The 23,932-nt window shown below is 38.0% G+C and overlaps 1 protein-coding gene across 11 annotated transcripts in view; it reads right to left on the bottom strand.

Annotated features, from left to right (window-relative positions):
• Nucleotides 1-23,932, bottom strand: part of KAT6B (lysine acetyltransferase 6B) — a 182,622-nt gene that overhangs the window by 157,562 nt on the left and 1,128 nt on the right. For 6 of the 11 annotated variants that reach the window (XM_053922603.2, XM_053922607.2, XM_053922610.2 and 3 more), the window contains exons 1-3: nt 23,623-23,837; nt 14,204-14,274; nt 10,489-11,371 (exon numbers count right to left, since the gene is read on the bottom strand). In XM_053922603.2, the coding sequence (XP_053778578.1) occupies nt 10,489-11,109 (621 nt within the window). In that variant the 5' untranslated portion in view covers nt 11,110-11,371; nt 14,204-14,274; nt 23,623-23,837. Of the gene's footprint in view, nt 1-10,488; nt 11,372-14,203; nt 14,275-22,406; nt 22,690-23,622; nt 23,838-23,932 lie in introns of those variants that run through there. The other 5 variants (XM_053922608.2, XM_053922612.2, XM_053922615.2 and 2 more) reach the window with 2 other exon arrangements.

Here is a 23,932-nt window from a genome sequence, read left to right as displayed (position 1 = left end):
ATGGTGAACTGAAATGGTCACAAACACAAATCATGGATTTCAGGAGAGTCGAGGCACTTTCCGCGAGGTACGTGGTGATCTTCTACTACGTCAGATTTAAAAACGACTTAAAAAGAGGTGGTCTCAATAATAACAATTCATTTTCTTTTGCTCTGAAATCTTCAGATGCTAGAAAAATACATACAATTTGCACCTGATCAATGTTCTGCACACTGCCTGCAGGCTTGTATTCACACCCAAACAAGATTTATTGCACAACATGTCATGGTAAATTGAAATCAAGATATTACACAATTTTCCAATAAAGAGGTGATTTTATAAGTGGGTATAAATGCTTTGTGAGGATGTAATTGTTGGCATCCTGTTATATTTCATAGCTGGTGGAAAATGAGATAAGATAGAAGGTTTACAGAGGGTCAGAGCTCATCAAATGAGAAGATCATCTTTTTTATCAGCTCTAGAAAGCACATTCATGGGCTGATAACTAAACAGTTATGCTTTAACAATTGCAACAGTATTCCAAAGCATTCCAACTAACTGCAGCTACTGCAAAAGATTCTACTAAAATATTGTGAAATGAAAGGGAATGGAGAATTCTTAAGGTTAACTGCCCTTATGAATCTTGACTTGATATTTATGTTTTTCTGGGTTTTTACTAAGACCTGAAAGAACATAATATATATCCACCTGCATGATATTTTTCCTTTTTGCCCAACTTTATTGAGATATAATTTACATATAACATTGTAAGCATGGTATTGTTCTTTTTCAAATTAGTCTTTATTTTTCAGCCTACCTAGAGTTCTAATTAAAGATTATTCACATTTAAGTAATAGACATAAAATTCTTCAAATGTTACTTAAATCATTAAAATGTCACCAAAGAGCCTATCTTATTAAATTGTCATATATATTCTCATGCATCTGTGGGCATTTAAAGGAAAGACCCTCCTCTACAACTCTATGGGCAGTTCTCAGAAAACATTTTGGTTACCAAAACTCCAGTTGTTAAAAACTCTCAAGCTAATCATGCCAAATCCATTTTTAAGTTTGACTGGTGAGTAAATAAACTCAAAATGGAAGCAAAAGGCAGTCCCTGCTTCTGCCCCCATGGAAATGATTCAGGATATATCATCAGAACTAGAACTCAGGCCTCTTAATTCCCAGCTTCAACTAGCATTACTCCCATAAACTGTGATTCATTCCTTTCTAAGCAGACTTAGACAGTGTACACCACAGCCCCAAAATCTTCAAAGATTTGCCACCTCCAATGCAAAAAAGTTGATGTAGGTGAGGATATTGAAACCGCTATGTGGCAGGCAGGATATTGCCCCACTCCCGCCACACACACACACACACACACGCACATGCACACACACACACAGAGAGATGTCCACTTCCTAATGCCAAGAAGCTATAAATCTGTCACCCTGCATGGCAAAATACCTTACAGCTGCAATTAAGAACTTTGAAATGGGGAGATTATCTGGGATTATATAAATAGCCCCCACCTAATCACAAGAATTCTTTAAAAGCTGTCTGGGCTGTGGTTAGAGAAAAATGTGACTCTGGAAAAACAGAGAGATGTGATGTTGCTAGCTTTGAGGATGGAGGGAAAGGGCCATGAGCCAAGGAATGCAGGCAGCCTGTAGAAGCTGGAAAAGGTGAGAAAACAGATTTTCTCCTAGAGCCTCCAGAAGAATGCTGCCTTGCTGATACTGTGATTTTAACCAAATGAGACCCATGTTGTACTTCAGACCTACAGAACTGTAAGACAATAAATTTGCATTGTTTTTAGGCACTCACTTATGGTAATATTTTGCAGCAGTAACAGGAAACTAATACACAGTGGATAAAAGGCTATTCACATGTTCTCAACATGTCACCATGGATTACTTATTAACTACAAAAGGGAAAAAAAGTGCCTTTAGTAAGAGATGTGGCAGCCACCACCTAACCAACTGATGAAAAAGCAACAAGATAACCTAAAAAGATGTATCCCCTCTATGACAAAAGAGCAAATACACAACATCACCTACGCAGTATTCTTGCCACAATGTTTACCCTGAATGCAATCATGAGGACACAATCAGGCAAACACTAATTGTGTTGTAGAACATCCTACACGACAATTGGCCTAAATACTTCAAAAATGTGACTGACAGGAGAAGCAAAATAAAGAGGGAAACTGTTCTCTGTTAAAGGAGATATGACAACCAAATGCGATGTGTGACCCTTAACTGTATCCTTGATCAAAAACAAGTTTGAAGTGACATTTTGGGGTCATTTGGGGAAATATGGAGTATTAGATAACACTCTTGTTTCACAGTTGAATTTCTTACATGAGATAATAGTATTGTGGTTATACAGGAGAATGTTCCAAAGTCTGTCTGGAGAAAGTCCAGCCATTATTAATATAACGAGAACAGTTTGTGCAACACTGTGTAACCTGGCAGTCGAGGAGAGTGGACTGGAATGTGGATGCATGAACAATAACGACTTCACTGTCCTAGTCAGTGGGGGTGGTAGACACCATTGAGTGAGCATGTGTACTGTGTGGCTGTGACATTCAAAATGACTGAGCAAGTAGAACAACGCATCTGCATCAAATTTTGCATTAGGCTTGGACATTCCTCCATGGAAACTATTCAGATGATTCAGAAGGCCACAGCCACGGGCAACTGGTGATTGACAGCTTCATCACGATTATGAGCCCATTCATGTCTTGTGCAGAGGTTTTTTGCAAAATATCCAATCACCCAGGTAACTCAGCCTTCCTGCAGCCCAGATTTGGCGGCCTGTGACTTCTAGCTTTTCCCAAAACTAAAATCACCTTTGAAAGGGAAGAGATTTCAGACCTTCAAGGAGATTCAGGAAAATGTGACGGGGCAGCTAACGATGATCCTGAGAACTATGTGAGGTCCCAAAGTGCCTACTTTGAAGGGGACTGAGGCATCATTGTCCCTTGTACAATGTTTCTTGTATCTTGTATCTTCTTCAATAAATGTTTCTATTTTTCATATTACATGACTAGATACTTTATGGACAGACCTTGTATACAGTTATTATTATAACTTAATACCATGATAACTTAATATCATTATGCTTGCTATGTATGTTCAAATAGTTCAGCCACAAATGAGTATGCTTATGTATGTGTGTAAATACATACACACATGAAAACATACACACAGGGAAGAGAGCAAATGTGGCAAAATGTTAACAACTAGTAAGTCTAGGTAAAAGAAATACAGCACTTATTGAACTACTCTTTCACCTTTTCAGAAATATTACAATCTCGTAAATTACAAAGTTAAAGGGGAAATATCTTCTTGGCTCCTTCCATTGCCTGCCTTTCCCACTCTCCTCACATCTTGCCAGTAGTCTAACTACATGAAAGAGCTTATGTTCTTCAAACAGTCCATACTCTTCTACTAGCAGATCCTGTCTGGGGCTGCTTTACTCACATCTCAAAGCTCAATAGCTAGGGCTGGGTTTTGATTATAAGGTAGAAGCTCCTACATGGTATTAAAATACCAGTTTGGGGAACAAGTTGATCAAATATCAAATAGGAATCATCATCTGATGTTCTTAATACTGATATTTAATCTGGGCATTTTTTGCTTCTCTTACTATTGTTTCTCTTACCTCATATAATCTTTGTTTTTTGAACTTCATCACTCCCTTTCATGATCTGAGAGGGTCACAAGCATGGCCATAAACCATGGACAAAAAGCAGGACCAGCCGCATCAGAAACTATTATAGAAACATTTAAGTGCCGCCTCTGGCGCCCAGCCCACATCACTCTGAGTATCACAGGCAGCCCAGACCACAGCTTACCCCTTTCCTGTAGGCCTCATTGCTTTCCATATGGTAGCTCACTGACATCAAAGAAGATGGAAGAAATTATCTAAATTCAGCAGGCTGGTCCCATTCCCTCCCTAGAACTGTAGAAGAGTCATTGATATCTCAATTACCTTTTTTGCAATACCTTTTCCCAGCATGCTAAGATTTTGCGATGCTAAAGAACTGTGTGGGGGCAGGGGGCAGGGAAGGAATATACTGGACTAACAGATGGAGGATTAAGAACAAAAGACCTCCCTGACAGGGGAACAAGAGCTAAAGTATGTGTATATATACCAACAATATACCTAGAATAGTACAGAGGCACAAAAATTGAACTTGTAAATAAAATTAAGTTGCTCTTCTGAAACGCCTGTCTAACTACAGACAGGAAAAGGCCCAGCATGGTTTCTGTGTATGCTTATGCTGTTTCTAATAGAAAGGACACAATCAAGCCAAAACAAACATCTGTTAACCAGTTAAGTTTGTTAATGAAACAAAATTGCAGCTGGTTTTATCAAAGATCAAAAGTGAGGCAAATTAGAGAAAGGATGTATGAACAAAGCTGGTTTCTAAAAAATAATGACTAAAGAATTCTAAACCCATTTGTCAAATTAACACAAATCCTTCCTGGATTTTACTTAGACCATTGATTAGTATTTATTTTATAGCTTTGTAGAGCCCAGCCTCACAGTTTAAATCTAATTGCATTCACTCTAGAACTTTGTCTATATAGTTCATTTTGCAGATTTTTCAAAATATTACCTTTCATAAAACAAACCCAAACAGTTACATTACAGTCTACATTAACATCCTGCTAATTAGAGGCTCACTTATGAAAGGAACGACAACAGTGCACATCTGGAACTCCTGGAGACTGCTCTGGGAAAGCAGTCCAGCCCCAAGCAGGAGCATAACCACAGTGGTTAGATTTCACTACGTGCACTGCATACCTCCTTGTCTCACATGTACAAACGCCCCTCACCTAAAGACAATGAGATAAGAGCACCCACACACAAATAAAACATACTTTCCTCATGGCCCTGCCAACTCAACATGCCACAAATTACATGGCTGACTCATTCGCTGACTTCAATTTAGTGAGCTAATTGATGTTTATGTACTTAGAAACATTAATAGATTGGAGAGATCAAAGTATCTGTGAAGATGCAAATTCACATTTTAAATATTGGCGTAACTAAAGGAAATAGTTTCATCAAATCTATTGTAGTTTAATAGAGGCCAAGAAAATTAAGTTTATAAACAAAACAAAAAGTCATGAATTTTAAAGCTAAGCTCGCTATTGCAATGATAAAACAATCACATTTTCTTGTGTATCCTTTGTGTACTATTGTGACACAAAGACAGAACACATAAAACAAACACCCTTTCACTCTAAGAAACATTAAAATGTGCTACTTATTAAATAAAGTTAGAAAGCAAAGGATAAATATCTTTGCCACTCAAAATACAATTAGAACAAACTAGCAAATAGCACTGAACTGCTACATAACTTCAAAGCTATACAGTACAGATTTCCTCAGCACTGACTGAAAGTAAAACAAATGCAGCTGCAGTAATCCAAATAGGTATATGGAATACAACAGCAAATTCCTGAAAACTGCTGAAAATATCCAAAGTTGGTCAAGAAACCACACCCTTTGCATCCTTAATGCTTGCAAAGAAATACCATTAGGAAATCAGAGAGCAGGCTGATCATTCATGTCAAGATTCCATGTTGTAGAAAATTCCACTACAGTATCAAGTACATCTAAGAGCCAAAGAGTAAAAAGGAATGTTTAACACTCATTTTAAGAGTCAAAACCCTCTAACATTATGCTTCTAGTTTACCTGAAGCCTATTTCATTAGAACTCTAGGCAAGTCCCATCTTGATAAAAGCTCTAAAGTGGAACAAGCTGCCATGCCCCAGAGTGCAACAGAAAGACTCATTCACTCTTCAGTTTACCTTTCGCTGACTCAACTAACTAGTTTGAGACAATCCTAGGGCTCAATCAACAATGCCTCAACCACTAGTACTATCTGCTCACAAAAGCTGTCCTCAGATACTCCGCTAATTTTGAGGAATTTCAGAAGATTAATTAGCAACACGAACTACAGTCTTTTTCCTTCCCTGACCCTGGAACAGCAAGTATTTGATTCACCTATTCCTTCACACCATAATACATTTCTGACTTTAGTCATTCTAAAACTGACTTTCATCCACACCAATTCCAAAATTCAGGTCATATGGAAGAATATATCTTGTAATATTCAGGGCTTTATCCAACTTTCAGTTGAATACACTTAGCTAAGCATTCTCTGAGAAATGTGACATCTGCAATACAAAGGACACCAATTCAAAGGAAAACTAAGGACAACAGAGAGGAGGACATTTGAACTCTACATAATTAGCAGGTAAAAAATACACACATTTCTGCCAAAAAGATGCAGAGTTGTCTGAAACTAGGAACAATTCCCCTTAAGGCTGAGAGACTTCTGGAAACCTCTGCCCTATCAAAGAACAGTATGGACACGTGAATGTTGCTGCAGAGAGTACAGGCAATTGGAAAAGTCCCAGAGAGAGATGAGGAGGTTCTCTCTAGGGCAAGGAGAATGGGATGAGAGATTAGAGGGCGAATGGAGAAAAGTGAAGGAAGGAAAATCTAAAGTTCTTTAATTTATGCCATTTATACAATACAAGAAACAGATGCATGATGACATTCATCTTCTATTTATGGAAACGTTTCATACTAATAATACCGCCAAAAACCATAATAAAATATCTCCCTAAAAGGGGTGGGGACAACTAGAATAAACAACTGAATAAGCCAACATCACAAAAAATGAAACACACTTATTTCTTAGCCTCGTCTCTGATCATCTGTGCTCCTTTTTAAACTCATCTTTTCTTCTTATTGACAGCATCATTGTTGTTTTTATAATTATATTTGAATGTTTCTGTAAAATGTAAGTCATTTCATTTCTTAAGAAAAAATGCCCTACTTGATATTAGAAGTATCTCCCTTTTTCCTGCATAGTCTAGAATGAAAGATCCCATTTATCAAGTTCTATACTAGAAACGTACCATGATTTGACACGAAATAAATTTTAGGAGGGTATTCCCAATAAAGTGAAATACCAAGGAATCTGTTTAAAATTGAACTAAGTCGATTTTATAAAAATGCTAAGGCCCAAATGTTCAAATGGAATCTTAATGCTACAAAGTCCGTGGTGATAACTGAAGTCTCTCTTAGAATATTTGACTTTCCAAAGTCCTAATAATCTGACTTAATTGAGCTTTACCACTTTTAATGAGAAACACTAATACTATCCTTTAGGAGTTCCCTCACGAAGTCAAAGATAGAGTGTTATCTACAGTGGTTTAATTCATTTCTATTTCTTTATCACCTCACCAAAGAGAGCTTTCTTAAATAAATACAAAGGAGTCCCGCTAAGAAGCCAGTGTGGTAATATCCAATTTGAATTCCCTATCAGAAGATGTGCAATTACATTTCAGAACGGAAAGCAGCCTTCTATTTTAACTTGCATTGTATTCTTCCTAGCAGTCATGCATAGGAATGATGATGATGTTAAATCTAATTAGACACAGATTTACTATTTTCCCTACTGCTTTCCCATATTGCTAATATTATAAATAATATGTGCTTTAAAAACTGTAATAGGCTCCTCGCAGCTACCAAATTTAAAATGCCAGAAATCTGTCTGTTCAGGGAAAACTGCTTCTAAGAATCTGTGGAACTGGAAGAGACACTTTTACTGTTAGTGAAAAGTCACTACTGTGGCCCAGCAGCAAAGAGGTCTGGAGTCAGACTCTCATTAGAATCTTGGCTTTACCACTCACCAGCTCTTTAAGTGACCTTGGACAAATTACTTGGGCTTTTAGTTTTATATCTGTAAAGTAAGGACAATAATCTACAGCCCTAACAATTACTGTGATAAGGAGATAATAAATATAAGGCACTCGGAATAGTACCAGCATTTAAACCTTAAGAAATGTTAGTTATTTTTTTTACTATTTTTTATTCTTTTCACAGTTAAATGAAACTGCTCGGACAAGTAACTAGAATAACAGCTTCTTTGAAAGACATCAGTTGACTAAACTGTAATTAGAGATTACTCTCTTCTCTACAAACAGCTGCTATTTATATCATAAATGTCCTCCCACAATGCAAACTCTATAGACTTCTAGCATAAAAACAATGATAATCTGTCTTTCAAATATATTAGAGAAAGTCCAGTATACAAGAAACTACAGTACAACCAACCAATACAGATCCAAGGTCAGCAGCCAAAGCAAGATAATCATTAGCGTATTATGGTTTTAGAGTAAGAAATTCAAAATATTTTCTAAAGTACAAGAAAATGTTCACACTGGCTATTTAACATTTTGGATCCCTTTGGGAATCTGATAAAAACTTTAGACCTTGACCCTAGAAAAACATGTGGATACACGTAACTGTTTGATTTCAGGAGGTTTGTGGTACACCTTCCCCACACTCATTCATGGAACCAGGTTCAGAATTTCTATTTCATTTACTTAACAAGTTTGCATGGTTTTCAACTATTTACCACTTGCAATCTCAAAGGGCAATATATTATGATGTAATTTTTATTACATTTTATTAAGGAAAAATGCTATTATGATACACAATACAAACAGCATAATACATTGTGGTCAAAAGGACTTAACCTCATTTTCATTTATTGTTATTCTTAAGAACTAGATTATAATTATTCAATAAAACTGATCTCCAAATTTCATCAAGCAAAAATTCGAGGACACATTTGCTCAGCTTTCCTTGTTATATTGATCCTAACTGGACAATTTAAAGATCGGCATCACAAAAAGAGCAGTAACAATTGCATGCTAAGCAATAAATTACACTGTTCTCAATCCAAGACACTTTCAGAGATGAATTTTCCTTTAGACTAAAAATACTTTGGTACAGATGCTATAAGAAAAAAAATATGATAAGGTTAGCAAGAAATGGTGGGCAAGGTGAAAGAGAAGGACAGGAAAGGAACTATGGAAAATCTGTATTGACTCCTCTATCACGAGTAAAAATATCCCCTGGATCACAAAATTATTGAAACATACTATCAAATTGCCTAAGCTGCCTGAATTAGTCCACATACCTGATCACTATAAAACCTTAATATACCTTAGGGTAATGTATATATTTTAAAAACAAAGATATTCAAATCCATCAAGAAATGGCTCTACACTCCCTTGAGGAATTTCCTAACGTCGTAAGCTTTTATAAAAATATTTAATGAGAAACAGAAGTGCTTAGTGTGGCTGTGTCAGATACAGGAGTTAGGATTTAAGTCATTTGCTGTATTTTTTTTTAAACAAATGTTATTAAAGAGAAATTTTCATAGGTTAACTTCTTTGTTTATGACCACATTCACTTACAGAGAATTGGGAGTTGCTTACACAAAGACAAATACCACCAAAGTATAAAATAAATGTTGAGGAAAACTGATAAAATAAAAATGAAGTTAAGATATAAATGCTAGGGTCAGATTAGTCCATGGGAAGGCAAACCACCTGGTCCCACCCAGTTTCTCCAGCTGGGCTCCCACCAGCGTAGACCACGGAGGGAAGCAGGGTCTACCTTAAAGGCTGGCAGCATCCAAAGAGAAAAGCACGCCATCAGTACAACTTTCTCTACACTTGTTTCTATCACTTCGAAAAATGTAGTTAACATTACAACCACCCTTTCTATCAACAATGATTAATGGTTTCTAAGATGTAACGTTAACTCATTTAAATGTCTCCACTTGACCAAAGGACAGACAACAAGCCCCGAAACTAAGGATCTGGATTATTATAAACAATTTGCTGTTGCTCTACTTTGGTTGTAGTTACAGCCTTAATTTCAGTTGCTTTGAAAGAGTAACTTAAGGAGAAATCTACCATATATGTATAAATACTCCAGAAATTACATAAGGCCCAGAGAAGTCAAAGAGTGTAAGAAAAGAAACATTATGAGACAAAATAAACATTCACTTTCAAAATAAACACCCTCTGAGAAGTAGGCAATAATAAATGACTTCAAATTGAAACAGGCAGGACTTATGTCACATATTAAAACAATTACAGGAGTGCACAGACTATCAGCATTAAAGTAATTAGTCTATAAATTCTTCACTGAAAATAATAATAAAGAAGAAAATATACATTATATCTCAATAAAGCTGAAAATGAAGATAAATAACAAATAATTAAAAAGAAAAACACCCGGTGACATTCCTTACATTTTTAAAAACACGCACGGCCCTGCCTCGAGGAAAGAGGCCCAAAGCTACCTGTCCTGGTCCCTTCAAGCGCTCACCAGTTAGCATGTCAGCAATTCGAGTTTAAAAGACAAATCACATAATCACCATGCTAAGTTCTTCATCAAACAATGAGGAAGCCCTCAGTACCTTGTAAAATAATGTAGAATACTTTATATTGTAAGACAACATATACATTCTAAAATATAAAAGCCTGCTCTAAGGCAAAAACATTTGATTTTATCAAACTTTACTCAGTACTTTTGTCCACATAAAATTTAACTGAAACTACAGAAGTCAAATAGGCAATATGTAGAATGCATTAACATTCTCTCTTCACTTACCTGGTCTTTCTCATGGGGTAGAAGGCTGACAGGTGGAAGCGAGGATGGGAAAGCACTGGGATATTTGGGAGCCCCTTTGCCGTCTGAGTTCCCGTAGTTGACCCTGTACTGTGGTCCGTCTTTCAGTAACCTCCCATTGTTCACCGCACGTTTGGCCCCCAGTCGCAGCCGCTGCTGAAAGGCTGGGTTGTTGGTGGTGCCTGTGAGATCATTTTGACTTCTGAGATACTTCTCTATGTTCTTCAGGGAGGAGCCATTTGGCTCCTCAAGTCCTTCAATTGCTCTCCTTAAAAGTTTATTCCAATCCACATTGCGGAGATCATTACATGTTCCTCTGGACCCCTTGGTTGACTTAGGAAAAGTGCCTGGTTTAATTGACGAAAAGCGCCCAGGGTTGTCTGGGTCCTTATAGGAGGCAAGGCCTTTGTTGGTGACTTTGAGAACTGAGCCATCCTGAACACTGAGCTCCAGCTGTTCAGAGACTGTCTTCTTATCCAACCCATGGGAAGTACTGACTGCATGGCAGATTCTCTCCTCAGAGGGCCTTTGCTTTTGCTTTTTAATTTTCTGTATAGCTTCAAGAATCCACTCTGTATAAAGTGGGTTTGCAAGTTTTACCATGGTTGACAAATGACTTCTTCAATACAAAAGTTACCCATAGAGGTTCTCCTTGTATTTAACAGAACTTGCACATTTAAAAGTCATTTACAATTCAACAAATAGGCAGAGTATTCCAGAACACAATAAGCAACATCTTACAAACAAACATCCATCCTTAAGAGATTAAAAAGAGATCAAACAGGCAATGTTGATAGTTGTCTTATTTGACCAACAGGAAAGACTGCATTTGGGCGAAGAACATCTTTAAGTAGGAAATCAAGACCTTGAAGGATAAAAAGGGAAGAAGGCTCTTAATAAAGGGACTTCTAAAAATAAATTAAAAGACTCTTCAGTATTACTTTTTCCAATGCAAAATGACCCCAGAAGTAATGACAGGAAAGTATTATGTAACCAACTCTCACTGACAATATTTTCCAACCAGAAATTGGGTCTCAGACTGAGAAAGAACTTTTTTTTAGGACTTTTCACTTGTTATTTATATGAGGTGACTTATGGGGCATTTAAAAGATCACAACTAAGTTATATGTTTAATGGATAACCTTTATTGAAAGTAATAAAATTACATGAAAGTGGTTCAAGATATATGTCTATCATAAACATAAAATCAACATCAAGAATAAGTCTATGATACAAAAAATCTGATAGAAGTACCTTAAACTTACGTTAAGAAATCTTAAATCTAAAAAAGAACACTAATCCTGATTCTTCTATTTCAACTAGATATTTCTCAAGCCTTGCACATAAGAAAATTTCCCATCTAGCCACTTCTATAGAATCATATCCTCCCATCCCTTCAAAGAGTCTGTGACACTTTCTAACCCACAGGTTGGAAAACTGAAATGAATATAGTAACATAACCCTTTACCTTTTAAATAATGTAGCATTCCAGGTACCTTATTACTATCTAGTTAACTCATGAAACTCGGTACACAGAAGGTTCACACCAATCTGATTCCAGGTAGACAGTGGTACTGCTCTGTGAGAGTCTCCTGGTCTACACAAGAACCATCCTGGACTTCCAATCTCATCTTAAGTATACCTGCGAAGAATACGTGGCCTAGGAGTTGTGTCAAATCTGGGCTCTGAACTTGCTTCTGCACTGGTAACATCCACATCTTAACTCTTTTTATAGTTTAAAGTTTAAGACTGTGCTCACATATAACTTATCATTTATCTCCAGGACAACACTACGGGGAGACTGAGGCTAAGGGGAAAATGGAACTCACTCAAGGTAACAGTCAACAGTTGACTTAAGGCTCAAACGCCGTTATTCTAAAGTCCAGCACTATCTTTACCTGAGCCACAATTGCCTGCTCTGGCTAGTTCTTCCTCTGCCATCAAACTAGTGGTATGAACGCCAGCTCTGCCAATGTCTAACAAAGAACCCCTGGGTAAGTGACTTAAGTTTCAGTCACTTCATCGGTAGGGTAATAGTAACGTATCCCTCACAGAATTATTGAGAAAAATAAGTGAACACAGTACCTAATATTCGATATACAGTCATCACTTCCATGAAATGTGATGTCTACACACTGAAAAATGTCTCATAAAATATAAAATTAAAGTCATCTTTGATTATTTATTAAGATTTAATGTACCCTAAAAAAGGAAATTACTGTTTTCCTCAAAACTTTAGCCAGATATCCTGAAAAATGCAACATTTATTTGCAAAGATTCTATTGCTGAAAAACAACTGGGCCATGGACCTATATTTATTTAGTCGGCTTGAAAGCTGCCATTTAAAAAGGACTGTCCTCCTTGCAATCAGTAAACTGTAGGTTCACTTCATTTCTTCCCCTCAGATTCAGAAACTTGTGGCTGCAGGGACCATAGAGGTCAATCAGGCCAACCTTTACTTATCCAGCAAGAGGATCCCTTGTTTAGTACCTCCAACAGATGGGCCATAAAGTCTCAAAATACTTCCAGTGATTGAGAATTTGTCACTTTTTCAGGCAGCTCACTCCACTACTGGACAGCTCTAATTGTAATATAATTCTTGTTCAAAGGAGCCAAAATCTGCCTTCCTGTAATTTCTACCCACTAGTCCTAGTTCCTATGGAAGGATCTCAAGAATTCTTATTATTCTTTAATATGACAGGCCTTTGAATATTTGAAAACAAGTATCCTTTGAAAACCACTACAATCAAAACCCATTCTACCTCCAGCCCCACTTTAGACCATTCACATCCCAGTTCCTTACCACTTCGAAATATCACATGGTTTTCAAACACCTCGTTCTTTATTGCTCACTAGTGGCTGATGCCCATCTTAAAATCTGGCAGTCCAAGCATTATCCAATTATAAGTTCAATTCAAGGTTACAGGAACTGTCTTAACAGGCCTGCAAACAACTGGCTATGCTAAGCATGCAGTCCAACTAAAAATCCCAAATCTTCTTTCAAAAATGCTGTCAAGCTGAGTCTTTCCATTCCCTTCCTTTTGCAAATTTAAATGCTGGGATTTAAATTTTATTACAGTTCAAGTTCATTTTGTCAGTTTGAATCTATCTTCCAACCTATGAAAGATTGTTTTGTTTGATTCTGTCATCTGTGTCTATCTGCAAAGATAATAAGCACATCCCTCTGTGCCATCATATAAATCACAGACTTGGAACATGGTATGTCTAGGAATCAAATCATAGTGTAACCATTTTCACGGAAAAACACCAGAATCATTCTGTATTAGAAAGCTTAGAACAGGAAGCTGATCTTTCCAAAGTAAAATGGTTTGGGGCAAAATTTCATCAGAAGACATTTTACTGTGTCCAAATAATTATTTTATCTTTCATCATTAATTCAGGATGAATCAACTAAAATAATTTGCACAAAAATACAAATGCAGGAAGCAGGAAAAGAGGTCACAGAAAAGTATCCAATACTGCAAAGTTGCTTTCAGGCATCTTGGTTATAAAAGCAAATGAACATACATTAAAACAAAACATGGATCATATCTAATAAATACCCAGAATATACCCTCATGACAAGCTGTTACCACAGTCCTTACCCACAATCAAAAGAATCATTCATATCCATTACCAACACATTTCAGTAAGACTGACATTTTATAGAAAAATATAATAAAATAAGGAAAAATACCAGAATTGGAATTCCAAATGTTTTAATAGTCCATGACAGAAAAAGAAGATTGTCCAGATCTTCAGGAAAATCTACCAAAAGAAAAAACAAGTAAATGTTAATTTGGGCAGGAGGATATCCCTTAAATTCAGCAACCATCTATGGCTCGCCACAACTATTCAATATACTCAGCTACAATGAGTTTATTAGTATTGGGTTGACCAAGAAGTCAATTTAGTTTTTTCCATACGATGGCTGTAGTAGTGCTTAGTCGTCTTTAACTTCACTCAAAACAATTTTGTTAGATTGTATTGTGACAGCTGTCAAATCAGCATGCATTTTTAAAAAACATCAAAATTGGTGAATTTTTGTGCAGCCATTTTGTTTTAATACTGAAGATGGAAGAAAACACACAACATTTTCAGTGTATTATGCTTTATTACTTCAAGAAAGGTAAAAACGCAACTGAAGTGCAAAATAAAAGATTTGTGCAGTGTATGGAGAAGGTGCTGTGACTGATCAAATGTGTCAAAAGTGGTTTGCGAAGTTTCTTGGTACTCTTGACATTTCAGTCAAATAATTCTTTGCTGTGGAGCTGTCTTATGCAATGGAAGATGTTTAGCAACACCCCTGGCCTCTACCCATTAGAAGCCGATAGCAGGAGATAGCCAACATATTCGAAATATCCAAATCAATGAAGTTATTGGTAAAAATGAAAGGAAGTCTTTTATTTTACAGGAAAAAAACTAAACAGATTTTTAGCCAACCCAATACACTACCTTTGGTGATATATTAACTCTTCCAATTACTAAAGCGTAATTAAGAACAGGGAATTCAGGAAAGGAAATGAAGCCCCAAAGCAAGTGACTAAAAAGGTAAATTCTGTTCTTAAGGCCAGACCTGCTCTCCAAATATTAGAAATCAGTTTGTGATAGAGTCTAAGAAAGAATCTCACCAGGGAAAAAATATCCTGCTGTCACTCAAATGGCCAGGCAGGTATAACATTTTATCTGGAGTGGGGAGGGATTGAGGTGGGGATCAAACATTGTTTAAAAGTCAGTATTAACTTTCCCAGGCAATTTTCACTATTTGTCCCAAAGGTCACCTGGCATCTAGGTACTGACTGATATCAAGATCAGGCCTATAACTAAGCCTAAGAGAAGGATGCACAAGTTTCCAGCATAGGACAGTGATCATTTTTACTTCAAAGGCAAACACTGTGAATAAGTTTAAAACAACATTGAGTAAGTGCATGTTGATCTTATACAAAACCAAGCAACCTTAGATCCTCCTTTCCCATCCCCCAGCCGCAGGCACACACCCCACTCCTCAATTTAATCTCAAAATTAGCTCTCATCTGACACCAACTAACAGAGCTAATTAGGCAGAAGCAGATGTAACTCAGCAGCTCTTTGCTACAAGCAGAATCAGTGCTTTTTAATACACACATAGCTAGTTAGGAGAGGAACAAAATCAGAAGTCTCTTTTCTGTAGCCAATTCTCAACTAAACACATGTATATTATCTGCTTGTATATTATCCACCAGAAGTTTTTTAATCTTAGGCTGGTTTGTTTCTGACTCCACTGGCTCCACTGTAAATTGGTGTACCCTAAGAGAAGGGATTGAACACCAGTTTAATTTTGGTCTAAGCAGTATCTAACTAGAAAGACAAGTCTACAGGAAAGAAAATGCATAATTTATTCACAAGACAAACAGAAATGCTTTTTTTCCTCCTGGTTTGGAATCATCCACACCGTTTCTCTTTTCAGAGCACTGGGGTTTGTTTCCTATGTAGACAGGATATTCTACCAGTACAACCCTAAAAATCATTATTCTCTTTTCATTTTTCTATAAAAACTTGAAAGTTTACTCAGGCTATCAAAAAGGGAGTGAATCATTCCAAATTAATTCTGGGGACTCATGCTACATCAAATTAAAGTATTCTATCTTCTGAGGTTGTGAATCATTTTATTTTTAACTACCAAATAATATCAGTAAATTATATGGTTGTATCATACAGCCTTATAATAAAACACTATTTACACCACTCATTACAAACCATTCTAAACAAATCTAGAGAAATATTTAGTCCAATACTGAGCGTTTGGCTTCATTAGTATTATATAAATATCAACACTATTCAGAAATATTCATCTCAGCATAAGAAGAGTCAAAATACCCTGGATCATAAATATTATGCGAAGATTCCTCCGAGCTTTTACTAAAGTTATGTGTTGTTCAAAGCCAATGTCATAACACTCGAGTCATGAGATTATGGATGAGCCAAAAACAGTGGTAGAAAAAATAAAGATTAATAACAGAGTCTACTTTTTTGTCATCCCAAGTTGTACTTGCTAAAAATTATTTTTAGCTCTCACTTTTATATGCTCCTGGATTTTTTCATAGCCTGTTATGTAACTGAGTGAGGATTCACAAATCTTAACAGTATCTTCTGAAACAGAACACACACTGCTTAAGGAAAGAGACCTTAACTGCTTCTATAACCATCCAGTACAGACTATTGACAGTTGCTCAAAATAGCATCCTGGCTTAACAATTAACTGCTGTCTGACAACGTCAAACATCCATACGGTGATATTTGTTAACTTTCAGGTCCTAGATGCATCTATTTTCCCTAAAATTACTGCTTGAGGCCCAGATCATGTGAACTGGGAGGTAAGGTTATAAATACTAATCAAAACAACCAACAAATACTTCTGGAGATGCTGTTCCGGAGTGCAGTCCCAACAGTAGCTGCTGCAGGGATAAGACGCAACTAAGCACTGTCTGTGGCTCCTCAAAAAAGTTAAACATAAAATTAACATATGACCCCACAATTCCACGTCTAGGTATATAACCCAAAGAAATGAAAACAGGTACTCAAATTAGTAAAAGTACACACATTCTTGACAGCACTACTCACAACAGCTAAAAAGTCAAAACCGCCCAAATGTCCACCAACAGAAGCATGGGTCAACAAAATGTGATATATATCCATACACTGGAATATTATTCAGTCATAAAAAGGAATAAAGTATTTACTAATACATGCTATAATGTGGATGAACCTCAAAAACATGTTGTGAAAGAAGCCGGACACAAAAGCTAATGTACCATATAACTCTATTTATATGACACATCCAGAAGAGATAAACCCATAAATAGAACATGGGGAGGGGGTTATTTTGGATTGATGAAAATGTTTTGGAACTAGATACAGGTGGTAGTCACAAAACACTGTGAATATACTAAATGTCACTAAATTGTTCACTTTAAAGTGGTTAGTTTTGTGTCATATGAATTTTGCCTCAATAAGTTATTTTAAAAAAGCACTAAATTTTAATAATACCAACCATCTTCTGACAAGTATTGTGGACCAGTTACTTTCCATATATTATCAATACACCTTAAAATAACGCTGTGGGGTAGCATTGTTTGTAATAGAAAAAAGGAGACCAGACCACTAAGTCCTGAAGGATTGTGATTCAGATGCTAAAACCTACATTTTTCCCCTCTCTCCACTGGTTTTCAAACCGGGATCCCAGGATCTCTTGTGAGAAAGTGCCCCATGTGGGTTAAACACGAGGGCCACCTCCCCTGCACCAAACAAAGCACCTCCACCTTACCTGTTCTATTTATAGTGGGCTTCTCCATAAAATTTATTTTAAAGAAAAGTGTCCTGTGATTACAGAAGGAAAAAAGTCTGGAAAACACTGTGACTACACCTTGCTCAGTGTGATTGAGGAGAGAACCCCTTGGATGGATGGGACTTAAACTGGACCTTGAAAGACAAGGCAGAACTTACAGCACTGCCTGGCCTCTTCACCCACATTCAAATCCTTTATGGCCCAATGCGGGCACCACTTTCTTAGAAGGCCTACTGTTCTTTGTCTAATAGGAAGTTTCTAGCTTTCTTAATATTTTGCCATTTATTTTCTACTTTGTATTATGCTTATTTGTGTACTGACCTCATCTCCCTTACTAGACTATATAAAATTCTTTTTTAAAAGGATTGTTTGATTCATCTTTGTATGTCCCAAGATTTCCCAGGACCACAACTTGAACATAAGAGGAGTCCATTTCCTATTTGTTAAATGAATGAATCAGTGAATGAATGAAGGGAACCTAGAAAGCACAGAAGCTGAGAATGAGCTGTCAGACAGAGGGACACTAAGTCCATGTGCATGCCCAGCGAGGGTATGTGTTATTGGTGAGTAAGAAACGAAGTCGGCTGTGACAAAAGCCAGGCTCAGGCATGTGAATACGATGGATGAAGTGATAAAAAGCCACTGCAGGAGCAGTGACACAGTAAGACACAATGGAGCACAGGGGTGCACACGCACGCACACACTGTTGAATGTTGGAATCACTCTGGGTACGGTACCCATCCAGTATAGGCTGGAGGAAAGGATAACTGAAGGAACAAACAAAAGCAACCAGTATTTCATTTCTTCAAACATCGGTCTGGTTCAACTTGTAAGTCTCACTCAGCAGCAAGCCCAGAATAAGCACTCAACAAATGTTAGCTAAATTGAATACTTAATTCCCCATCTTTTTAGAATAATACTAAATTCTTTCTCAGTACTCATTAACAGAGTTTTTTAATTCATAAGCTAATAATGTTTTCCAAGGATTTCCAAAAGGCTAAATCACCATGAAAATTATCATTTCAACTAATACATATTATATTAATTGGAAGTTTAATTTTTCATGTCATGCTCTCCTAGTTGACAATATCCTTGTTATGTCATTAAACTATAATTGTGTAAATCTGCTTCAACAAACAATAACTGAACCATCAATAAACTATTATGGCTTCTATAATCCCTCACAAAGATTAGTTTCAACATCATCATCATAAATTAGTACAGACATGTCCCAAATCTCCTGGTGAAGCCTGTGAATTAGGTCTGCATAGTCACTCCTGCATTTAAGCGCTCAATAGTTTGTCTCTAAAGTTTAATCACACTGTTAGGAACCTCACAGGAAATTTGATCCCTGGTAAAACAGAGGATTTTAGAAGCAAGATGAAAAGTCATTTAAAGTCATCAGGCCTTTGCAGCCAGGATACACTGATTATTAATGATGATATTATAACCAAGCACTTTCACTTAAGAAATAATCAACTAAATTTACAGTGTCTTTTTTTCTTTGGCCTTTAAAAAAATTCCCATTCAATCCTAGATTTCTTCCTCATTACAAATTAGCTTCAGCTGGGTTTTAATGACGAGGACTGGGAACAATATATTAAGAAAAAAATCTAACACCTAAGTTGTGAAAGATTATCTTGAAAACACAGATCATTTAACTTTATCACAGATGTCTTCAAACAGGATAACCAGTATAGCCTGGAAACAAAATAGGGTTCCCCTGTGAGACTCTCAGGAAAATTATAGACCTATTTTTTGAAATGAACACATGTACATACAGACATTTGCAGACACTTTCAAGGGCTCTCAGAACCTCTCTTGCCCATCCAAGAGGATCCCTTGAGGTCCACTGTCTACACTAACTGTATCCATTTTTAACTTAATTTTTTTATACACAGAGAGGTCAAGAATTTTATCCAGTTTTACAATACATAATTATCTCTATGTGCTTTAATTAGTACATGTTACACTAAAAGTAAAACTATTTTCATTGTTTTGGTTTTGTTTTTTTGTTTTTTAGAGAGAGGAAGGGAAAGAGAGAGAAACATGAATTTGTCGTTCTACTTATTTATGTACTCACTGGCTGCTTCTTGTACGTGCCCTGACTGGGGATCAAACCTTGACATATCAGGATGATGGTCTAACCAACTGAGCCACCCAGCCAGGGCCTCGTCATTTCGGGGTATTATCACATAGGTTTCTGAAATCTTATTCCACAAGGACTTGTGTTGTGATGGGAGGTATCCAGAGTGTTCAGGGATTAAGTCCTCACTTTGTTATCTACCTAAACTGTGGGTATCAGACATGTTACTTAAGCAATCTAAGTCTCAGTTTTCCCATCTGTTTTTGCAGAACTGTGTAAGAGAAATACTTGAGATAACAAATATGAAAGAACCAAGGATGGTGACGGACACATAGCAGGGACACAATAAAATGCTAGCTCATAAAAGGAAAAAGGGCAATACAGTCAGCTGGAGACCTGTAAAATCTAATCTGGCTGAACTTGTCTATGTAACCATTTTCTCCTAAAAGACAGAAGAAGTCAGCACCTGGCTCTTAGTTATAGTTGTGGAGAAGTAAAAAGTCAAACAAAAAACAGAAGAAAGTGAGGAAAAACAAAAATAGTTTTATAAAGGTGAGGATAGGGTCAAGAAGAGTATATTTTACTCATAATCACACATCTTTTAAGGTCAATAAAGGTTTTAAAAGATAATACTATACAAAATATCGACTTGACCTGAGGGGAGGAAAAGTCTTAAAACAAGACACAAAAAGCACTAGCCATAAAGAAAAGACCAATAAATTTGACTCCATTAAAATTAAGAACTTCGGTTCATTTAAAGACACTGTAAAGAGAGTGAAAAGGCAAACCACAGAATGGAAGAAGGCATTTTGCAATATACACACATGACAAAGGATTTGCTTCCAGAGTAAATAATTAATTTCTAAATAGCAATAAAAGGCACAAGACCTGATTAAAAAAATAATAATAATGGAAAGACTTGAACAGGAACTTTATAAATGAAGAAATTCAAATAGCCAACAAATACATGAAAAGCTATTCCACTTGATAATTAATCAGGCAGATGCAAAGTTTACCAGATCGGCTAACTGAAAAGCTAACAAGACAGAGTTGGAGAGGACAAGAGGCAATGCAAACTCTCATATATCACTGGAGGGAATATAACCTGGTACAGCACTTTAGAAAAGTTTCACTGGTACCTAGTAAAGCTGAAGATACGCATAACCTTGTGCCTAGGGAGACTATACAACTCATCATCCAAATCCAAATATTTTTGAGAATTAAGGGTGTTATATTAATGATTACACTAGGACAACAGGCTTAAGCCATGATAAATGGTCACCCTACCTATGAAGCAACAACTCCACTCCTAGGTGTACAACTTAGAAAAACATGTACACATGTGCACCAGATGACTGGTGTGGGAACGCTCATAGCAGCTTTGTTCACAATTTCCCCAAACCAGGAAAAACTCAAACATCTAGCAACAGTGGAATGGATAATATAAAAGTTGTACAGGACTGTGAGAATCCTGTAAAACGATGCTTAAAAGTGCTTTGGAAATGCAAATTAAAGCATTATAAGGAAGAAATTTCCCTTCATCACACTTCTCCCATCATGTATCATTTACTATTCTGCAAACAAATTAATTACCCCTACAGCTCAAACATCCCTACCTTCATAAAACAATTTCCTTTCCTCTCACTTTATACTAATACAGGCATCTGTATACAGGAAAACTGAAGGTATTTTGCAAAGAACTATCTAAAAGACTGAAAAGTCATCTGTTAGGAATCCTGGCATTTAACAAAACCAGGTTAGTTAAATCTTCTGATACAAGAAAAGTCCATGAAAGTTTCTGAAGTACATTAAAATTATTTATCAAGCTTTCTCAACCATCTTCCAATACTCACTCTATTTTTCTTTCCTTCACATTAAGCCTCACATCTGACAGTTTCCACCTTATCTTCACAAGTAGCAAGAGAGAAACATTTGGTATAACCGCAATGACACAATATCCACTCTACTCTGAGGCCTGGGTATGGCTGGTAGGCAAAACTTTTACTGACCAGCCAGTCATTCCCCTAAGTTCCTCTTTTAATGTTAAAACCTTCCTCTGCCTCTATTTTTTCTTGTCTTTTTAACCATCCCTTCACCACCCCCAACTTCCAACCCTAAGCAGAAGTTCGCAGGTAACAATCATATCCTTTACTGAAACACGTAATGTTAATCTTTCCTTCTTAAAAATATAAAAAAGACTGACCCAACTCATTTTGATACATGTGTGAAGAATTTATCAGTAGCAAAAGAATGGGGTGTTTTATTCAGGGCTACCCCAGAAAATCTAGGGTACACAAGACAGAAAGAGTGCACTTTACTCATAGTCATACCCAAAACAAACCAACCACACACATACCTTTTTCTGAGTACTACAGAACTAACTATCCCACCATTACTAATTCCCATATGCTACTTCCACCTCCTATCCATAATGAAAGTCTTCATATACGCTTCACCTTGAATTTCCTGGTACCTCCACCCCAAACATACCTGGTTCATTGGTTCCTTTAGCATATCCCAAACCCCCTCCCAACTGCAGGGTTTAAAGTTCTTCACAGGGGAGTTGTAGCCCCTCCTCTGCCTTTACCCGCAGTCTCCCAGCACTCCTTGCACTCTGCTATACCAGTCTTCCCGAGACAGACACCCCGCTTCTCTTCTCCTGCCCCACCTTCAAGACTCCAGCTCAGGTTTCACCCAAGAAATCCAGCCTATCAAACAACCCTGTTTCCCAAACTAACACCCTTTTTCCCCCCATCCTCACTCCTGATGCAGTCCACCAAATTACATTCGCCCAAACCCACTCCTCTTTCTTCACACCTCTGCCTCTTCTCACCCTCCTAAGTCCCCCATCCCCATGAGATTTTTCTGCCATATATTTTACAAGTTCTATGTAGCCTCCCTTCACATTTATGTCAGCTCTGCTATCTTACCATCTTTTTGATTCTCCCAAGCATATCCATATCACCCTGCCATGTTTTTTTTTAATGTTTCATATACCCCAAAGCTAGCAAACCTTTCTGCTCCAACATGCCAACTCATTCCAACACCTGCCCACCACAGCAACTGTACCGGCTCTTCACATTCCCTCAATACTTCTCCCAATCCAGTGTCTACTCTGCGTTGCTTTCTCAACTCTACTCCATATCCACCACACCCAAACCCACTTTTACTCTGGCCTCAGATAACTGCAATCTCACCCTTCTGCATCATTTCACCTGCCCTCACATAACAGCCCTCGGTCTCCCTTCCCCATCTCCAAGACTGCACCTCTCCATACTCTCCCTTCTGCACCTGCCTGCACACCTCCACTTTCCCCTCCCAACCACTCCCTCGCCAGTCCTTCCCAGGCACTAGCCGCCCCCCCGCCCCGCGGTTCCTACCAAGTCACTCCCACTCAGAAAACCCCTCCGAGCTCCCGCCTACCGACCACCCGAGCCCCACCCCCACTCCGATATTGCCCCGCCCCCTACACCTTAAAGCCACGCCCCTTGCCCTGGAGGCCCCGCTGAGGGGCGGGGACTGTCCTCCCTCCCCTTTCCCCCGCCCCCTACCGTCACGCTCAGGGGCAGCCTGACCCCAAGCGGCCCCGCGGTGACCCTCGCGCACAGGCCTGTGGGAGGGGCATAAGAAGTCCCCTTCTTCCCCCCTTCCGGCCCCCTCCCGCTCAGTCTCCACCCCCTGGGAACGCGCGGAGTGGGTGACAGACCTGGCCGCGCGCCACCGCCACCGCGCCTGCCGGGGGCGCTGCCGCTGCCCGAGAAAGAAGCCGCGGCTGCCGCCTGGAGGAGGTGCCGTCGCCTCCGCCACCGCTGCCGCCGCCGCCAGGGGTAGGAGCTAAGCCGCCGCCATTTTGTGTCCCCCTGTTGTTGTCGTTGACATGAATCCGACATGACACTGATTACAGCCCAATGGAGTCTCATTAAACCCGGGCCTTGGCCCGCCCCTGCACTGTTCCATTGGACAAGCACGCAGACACTTTGAGCCACTCGTTGGCCTACGGGTCTGTCCGTCACTCA

Source organism: Desmodus rotundus, chromosome 4 (genome assembly GCF_022682495.2).
Source record: "Desmodus rotundus isolate HL8 chromosome 4, HLdesRot8A.1, whole genome shotgun sequence".
NCBI lineage: Eukaryota > Metazoa > Chordata > Mammalia > Chiroptera > Phyllostomidae > Desmodus > Desmodus rotundus.
Note: the sequence above shows the minus strand (reverse complement) of the source record. Positions and strands in the feature narration are given on the sequence as shown.